General features: G+C 38.2%; 1 protein-coding gene across 1 annotated transcript; it reads right to left on the bottom strand.

Moving 5' to 3' along the window:
• Positions 1 to 2,773: 2,773 nt before the first annotated feature.
• On the bottom strand, positions 2,774 to 6,667 carry LOC137717602 (ATP sulfurylase 2-like). Its single transcript, XM_068457016.1, has 5 exons — positions 5,918 to 6,667; positions 4,473 to 4,878; positions 3,983 to 4,243; positions 3,612 to 3,698; positions 2,774 to 3,341 (listed from the first exon to the last, which is right to left on the bottom strand). Exons 1-5 carry the CDS (start codon positions 6,484 to 6,486, stop codon positions 3,204 to 3,206), a joined length of 1,461 nt encoding a protein of 486 aa, XP_068313117.1. The 5' UTR covers positions 6,487 to 6,667; the 3' UTR covers positions 2,774 to 3,203.
• Positions 6,668 to 7,741: the final 1,074 nt, after the last annotated feature.

Below are 7,741 nucleotides of genomic sequence, written 5' to 3'. Positions count from 1 at the left end.
CGATCATTGTTGATCAAGTTCATTCAAAGCTTCGTCTATGAGATTGAAAATCAATAAAAATGGTCCCTGAGATTGTCCATCATCCATTATTTTGGTCATTCTGTTAAAAACTCCGTTAAGTGTCCAGGAGCTCTTGGCCGGAAGTTTGGGTAATTTTCAAAGCTTCGTAACTCAATCGTTTCTTAACCAAATTCGACCCATAATATATCAAAATGAAGATAGGAAAGTGTAGAACAAGATTATACCTATTTGGAAGCCCAATGGTTGTCGGATATGGCCGAAAAATAGCCTAAAAGGTGACTGATCCGAGGGAAAACTAGAAAACTCACGGGAAACTAGGTAAACTTTAAATGTTCATAACTTCTTCAATACTCAATGAAATCGAGTGATTCAGAAAGGAAAATCATACTTCTCTATGAGACAAAGAAAATGGTCCTTTCTCAATGGCTAATTCGTCATGGTTTGGCCAGAAAACGGCTCGAAATTGGCTGTTGTGCTGTTCAAGAAAGATATCATTCTCTTCATCTCGTCGAGAAGTATGATTTTCATTTTTGAATCACTCGATTTCGTTGAATATTGAAGAAGTTATGAACGTTTAAGTTTACCCAGTTTCCAGTGAATTTTCCAGTTTTTCCGTGGACCAGTCACCTTTCAGACTATTTTTCGGTCATCTCCGGCAATCATTGGGCATCTAAATAGGTATAATCTTATTCTACACTTTCCTATCTTCATTTTGATATATTATGGGTCGAATTTGGTTAAGAACCGATTAAGTTACGAAGCTTTGAAAATTGCCCAAACTTTCGGCCAAAAGCTTCGGGACACTTAACTGAGTTTTTAACAAAATGACCAAAATAATGGATGGTGGATAGTCTCAGGAACCATTTCTATTGATTTTCAATCTAAGGGACCAAAATGATGTGTTATGCAAATCTCAGGAACCATTTTGGCTAAAAGGCCTAAAATATTATAAACTTGAGTATAAGCACAAGTGGTATTACTGCTTCTTTACATCGGCCTGGGTGATGGGTTCAAAACTCGTCATTTGAACCTTGACCCTTTAAATAGTTAAGGAAAAACAATACGCCACCTTTTCACTTGTTGATTTGTTAAATTTATTTGTGCTATTAGAATTTAAAGAAACTCAAATGAAAACTAAAATTATTTTTTTTAAACAAAAATAAAATAAAATAAAATTGTTAAGTACTTTTTAGGCCTTCAATTGACTTTCGCACATGGCTCCTGAAATCTTAAGACCTGCCACCGCCATTACCTTGTATATATATCTTGTATATATATATGATCAATGATGTACATAGTTTTGATGATGCAGACTGAAGAGAAAACGATCGATCATGGATTCGATTCGGACACAGAATAAAACATGTTTGAGACAACTAGGAAAAAGGTTGAGGCAGATTACTCTTAACTACCAAATGGCGTAAAAAACTAGCTTAGTTGGCTATGCTACATTACATAGAATTCATTTGGAAGTGCCTTTAAAACGGGAAAATGTTTTTGGAACCATTCTTTAGTAAAAATACAAGTAAATCTTGAAAAAGCACTTGAAGTGCTTTATGCACGAAGTACATTACTAATGCTTCTTGTAGAAATCTCTTTAATTAAGTGTTTTTGTTACCTAAAAATATTTTCTCTAAAAACATTTCAATCATTTTAAAAACACTTTTAAACGAGTCCATATTGTTCTATATTTCATGCTCTGCCCGAAAATCAGGGAAGAAATATATGGTTTTTATCACAAATGATCATTAATCTTTCTTCCTGTCATACTCTGCTAAAAGTTCAGGTATGATGCTTACGCGGCACGTGTGTGGGACCCACAATACCAATTACATTGTGCCAAGTGGATTCTATGAAGAATCCAACATCTGAAAAATCTTTGAGGTTTTTAAAAGCCATCACCCCCATCTCTGCCGGATTAGAGGGAGGATTTGGCCCCATTACAGCTCAGCTTCGGAACCTGGAGAAGCAAAAGTGGTTTACATGGATGTAGCTTAACCATACGTACGTGCACATGTAAATGTATTTCAGGTGGGGAAAATTTGTACATGTCAAGTTAAATATTAGTCTAAAATACTACAACATAAGTGACCCACAACATAAACAACGACAACATTCTACATATGGAGGGATTTTTTTAGTGTAATAATATAATTGATTGAAATAATATTTGGTGTACCGAGTCGTGTTTTCGATACACAGAAAAATTTGTGCTCCATTTGAGGGTCCAAACGTAGGATGGATCATTTGTTCGTGCCGCCATATACGGTCGCTTCCATAGCCCAACTTGAAGATATTAGATTTGGAGGCGAAATATGAAGAAATAAAATATTGGAAAGCATGAAGATTCTTGTACATCGGGCACGCCTTTGGGTTTGTTGACGGAATGTTATTTTCGCACTCTCAAATTCTCCTTCTGCACTCATTTTAAAAAAATATTATTTCTCTTAATTTTTTATTTATTCAATTGTAAGAATAGAAATGAAAAGAGTAGTGCATAAAGAGAAAAGAAGAACGTAGCACAGAAAGAGAAAAGAACAGTGAAAATCAGTTCTCTTTTTCAAATTAAATTTTCCTAGCTGAAGTAGATTCAGTAGCAAATAAGCAGCTACCTGTACAAGTATTGGAGATTTGAAAATTTTCATCCACCTCTCTCAAGTGAAAAGCACAACAATAGATTCTGTCATGTTATCTAAAATTGGGACGACACACACACTGGTGCAGTATCCCAAGTCAATCAAATTACAATGGATACTTGTGGCGTTACGTTTATAAGTAAGCTTCACTCTCATCTCTTGTCGAAAGCCCAATCTTGGAACAACCTGGGCCGATTGACGACTTATATAGAGCCCAAATTGACCATTAGGCTACAACAACACTAACAAAATCTCATATGTGGATCTTCGGTTCACACTAGTTTCAAGAAAAAAACTCACCCAATTATATAAAGCAAATGTTTTCCTGGTCTCTATACCTCAGAAACAAAAAAGAAAATGAAAAAAAAATTAATATGTTACAGGCATTATGGCTACTGGATTGGAAAACAAAAGATACTCTCCAAAAGGTCACCCCTGTGCTGGAAGTGCTGCATCGGTTATAATCTGGCTAGCGGCTACGCTCTTTCTGCGGCTAAACTGGAATTAACTTGGCTGAATACTCTAGTGTTAATTTATCACTGATGTCTAAGTGGATAACACAGCTTGTTGCTGCGATGCCTCTTCTGTTTGCAAGCTCTCGTAATAGTTGACGAGAACCTTCCATCCCGACGGACACATAAAACCATCAGGAGGGTTTTCGCCGCTCTTTGCATAAGCACGCATCTGAAACAAGTGCAGATCATATAGAAGAGAGATGGTTTTCGTAATCAAAGATCAAATATCTAATTCAACGGTCGTGCACATACAATTCTATAAGGTTTAATGCAGCAAGCAACATCTGAGAATTTCATCATGGGTAAGCATTCAACACCCGTTATAGTTTGCACACTTATACTAAAGATTAAGGACTTATGCAGCAAACAAGGCTGTTCGACTATGCCATCTGTTCATGCGTTGGTTCCAGAAAAAAACAATACCAAATTCGGTTCATACCTTGGTTCCAGAGATGAAGAGGAAATCTTTAGCGCGTGAAGGATCAAAAAATGCCATCTTCTTCTCCACAGTGTCATAAGCTGCCACCTGCAATTTATAATTAAACAAGAAGATTAATTGACACACAAAATGGAGCAAATTATCATCTCTCGTAATCAATCATTGTATCCAGGAGCCACAACCAAGTCATCGAATAAAGCTACCATCTCAAGGGCCATATAAAACCAAGGAAGAATTCATCGGATCCAAACTAGTAGAACTCTGATGTAACACATGCATAAATTTCCGATAACATATATCAACCAAGCAAATAAGCACAAGAAGGAGCGCACCATATGTCAAGACTAAAAGCAACGCATAGTTTCACGTACCCTGAAAGGCAAAATACTGAGCTTCTCGAGCCCGGGAGCCATGCTTAACACCTTTTTCCCATGATCAGGGTCATATAGATCCCTCTTCTCTGTGGGGTGTCCCATACCAGCAGGATCACGGCCAACAATGTAGAAATTTGCACCTGCATTTATCCGAGCTTTGGCATGCCACTGTACTTCAGTTGGACCTGCGTAGTGCATAGGTGATGGGAATATACCCACAATAGTAGTTTCCGGGTCAAGAACTCCATCTTCTAGGACCTGAACAGAAACAAAACATTTAAAAACTACCCATTTTCGACATCTCAATTTGCAATGCATCTACGGTACTTACAATGCAGAAGTGAAAAAACATCCGTTCAACAAAACGAAAACAAAGACGTAGATAGAATGCTATGGCAGGTCAAAATATTTTGCTTGTATATCTTGGCCAACCTATAGCAAATTTACAAATTATTCAGAGACAAATAAAGGGACTGCAGGGAGCGACCTTGCTATGTTGCTCCATCCGAACATCCAATGGCACATCGTCAGGCTTTGTGAAACCTCCCAAAGGATGAAGCAACAGAATTGGATTCTTGTATCCCATGTCCAAGAGTCGCCTGCGTGTGTTGTTCATCAACAAGGCATGGCCATTATGTACGGGATTTCTCAACTGAAAGGCGAAAACTGCATCAGCTCGACGCCTGTCAAATTCTTTCCGGAGCTGTTGAGGAGAGAGCCTGTAGTGATCAAGCCCGTCATTATATTTGATACGGTCTAGTACTTCCAAATCTCCGCCAATAAGCCAGTTTCCAGCCGGAGTGATCACCTCTTCAACGTATGGCAATCCCGGTGCGGTTGATCCCCAAGTCCTAGCAATCCTTTCTTCTTTGTTATGCTTGTAAATCTCAATGCTGCAACAAAAAAATAAAAATAACAGATTACAAAATTGTATTAGCGCAACAAGAATTGCGGGGTTAATTACACATGATTTTTGCCACAAGGAGATTCTCAGTAAATTGATAGCCAAAAAATCAACACGTTCATTTGTGAGTGTATAGTTAATTGAAATTACAATTAAACAAATTAAACATTTTTTTTTAAAGCAAAAACAAGTCTCAATCTTAAAATGACTGAAAGCGATTTCGGTGAAAATATTTTTTAGAACAATTCTTAGTAAAAATCTAAGGGCTTGTTTGGAAGTACTTTTAAAATAACTAGAGGCGCTTTTGGTGAAATTGATTTTAGGTTTCAAAAACACTGTAAGTGCTTTATAGGATTCACTTGGATTTTTAATAAGAAATAGTTTCAAAAACATTTTCACCAAAAGCTCTTTTAGTCATTTAATAGCAAATCCAAACGAGCCCTAAGTGGATCCTTGAAAAACACTTTAAGTTTTCTATACGAATCACATATCTAATGTTTCTTCCAAAATGCATTTAAAATGCTTTTATTTAAAACCCAAAATTAATTTCACCGAAATCGTTTTTAGTAAACTAACCCTAAACTGTGGGAACTTTGATTTTTGTTTATGTCAGGGACAATAAACAAACAAATAATAACATTCCTGCCGCATGAATTCAGGTGATTATAAAAAAAGAGTATAATAAATTTCCATGTGCAAACAATAAATAACAAATTAAAAAATAGAATAATCAAATCTTAATTGTTAAACTGATCCAAATCAAATATCCAAACATCCGCAACACGATTAAATGGTGACGAAGGAATAATCAATTGCTAAACAGATCAAAATCAAATATCGAAACATCCACAACACGATTAAATGGTGACGAAGGAACAATCAATTGCTAAACTGATCAAAATCAAATATCAAAATATCCACGACACAATTAAATAATGACAACGTAACAATCAAACATTGACTGACATATTAAAAAATGATTATTTCGGCCAATTTCTCAATTGTAAATACTATAAACAAGGATTAACCTGTTTAATACGCCAACCAAATCACCACCCGGACCGACCAGCCCGACATCATTCGACGACCCGATTCTCTCCTTAGTCTCGTCGTCAATCGCCAACACAATGGGCAGCGACATGTTAACCAACGACCCGTCTTCGATTCGCAGCGAATTAAAATGCAAGCTCTGCAAGTACTGGTCTTCTCTCATAAATCCCCGCAGTGGGCTGGCCCACCCCTCGCTCACGACGTGGACCCACTCGAGATCAATCTTCGTCAGCCGCACCTTGGGCAGCGCCTCCGCCTTCAAAGCCTTGGCAAACCTCTGGCTCTTGGGCACCACGAGATCGACCAGGGCCCCGCCGTCGGGGTCGATCAGGGAGCTCTTGATGACGGCGGACTGAGGCGGGTGAGCGGAGGAGGCGTGCATTGTGTAGTTGTAGGCGACGGAGAGAAACGGGTCGGAGTGGTAGATGGGTTTGGTTCGGAATTTGAGCTTGAAGTTTAGGAGTTCGGTTTTGGGTTTGGAGATGCCGAGGTTGTTGTTGTTGAGGAGACTGAGGTGGCGGTCGTGGAGTTTAATGGTGAGAGACATGTTGGTGGGGGTAGGGATTCGGGGGGAGGGAGGAGGAGGTCGTGGTGGAGGAGTGGCGGAGTTGTAGGGTGGAGATCCGGTTAGTGTGGGGGAGTGTAATGTGGTTGCCTCTAAATTTGGAGGCGAACATTTTCGTCTCGTGGGAAGCGAGCGCAGCGAGGAATAACTTGGTTGGACCGAATGTGATCCACACGTTCGATGATTCAGTGAGGTTGTGGCTGCTGCCTTGCTGGAGAAATTTTTAGTTGTGACGGAAACACGGTAGTACATTATGTGTTTTTATGTAAGTGATGGTAAATTTTCTTTTTTAAGTTATTAATTTTTTAACGCACATATCTTACTATTTATATAACGACATGTGGTATACCATTTCGTGTGACGGTTATACTGAAAAATCTACCTTTTGGTCTGAAGTTGTTGGAGGACTTTGGCGACCATAATCCAGAAGAAAGAAGGAGCCTTTTTCCATTTTTTATATGGACCGTTGCTTTGAAACCTAATTGAGTATGATTATAAAGTTACTAAAGGGTAGAGGTTTAAAGCCCACCCCTCCACTCATTGACGTTTTGAATTTATCGATTACACGAGTTGAATCTGAGATCTCTTATTTATAAATAAAGAAAAATATTACTAAATTACAATGATAGTGCTAGTACAATTAGGGCCTTCACATTTGAACTGGATAATGAGAGCATAGTTGTATAGGATCAGCTATGACACCAAATAAAATCGTGTTGGGCCGACAACAACATAATACATGAGGCTTATTCTCTCGTGCTTTTGTGAGAAATGTTCGTTGGATGATGTGATCAGACATCCTTATTCAAGGGGTTATTTTTCTTTTTCTTTTTTTTGATGGTGGGGATGGAGGGAATATAGTGTAGTTTAGTATATGCAAATAGTGTGCATCACTTTCGACCGCTTATTCTGAAGTGTTGACTTTAGATGACATTGGTCAAAGTTGTATTATTGTACTTTGCTCATGATTTGTTTTCCCTTCCACTTTACTTTAGCATCTTCACACGAAAACAAGTGCGGGGACATCATGATCAAATCCTTTTAGGTTTAGAGCCTTCATAGTGGTGCTTTAAATTTTGTTCCTACCACGTATGTCCTCATGTTTAGAGTTTAGAAGACTTCCAACGAGGTTGAGTTAAAGTCCCTACGGTAGAGGGACTCACCAGAGCCCTTTAAAAAATCTTCAAATGTGAGAATCGTATAGGGACTCAAATAATGGCCCCAAGATTGTTTTTGA

The sequence above is a fragment of the Pyrus communis genome, chromosome 15 (assembly GCF_963583255.1).
Source record: "Pyrus communis chromosome 15, drPyrComm1.1, whole genome shotgun sequence".
Classification (NCBI taxonomy): Eukaryota; Viridiplantae; Streptophyta; class Magnoliopsida; order Rosales; family Rosaceae; genus Pyrus; species Pyrus communis.
Note: the sequence above shows the minus strand (reverse complement) of the source record. Positions and strands in the feature narration are given on the sequence as shown.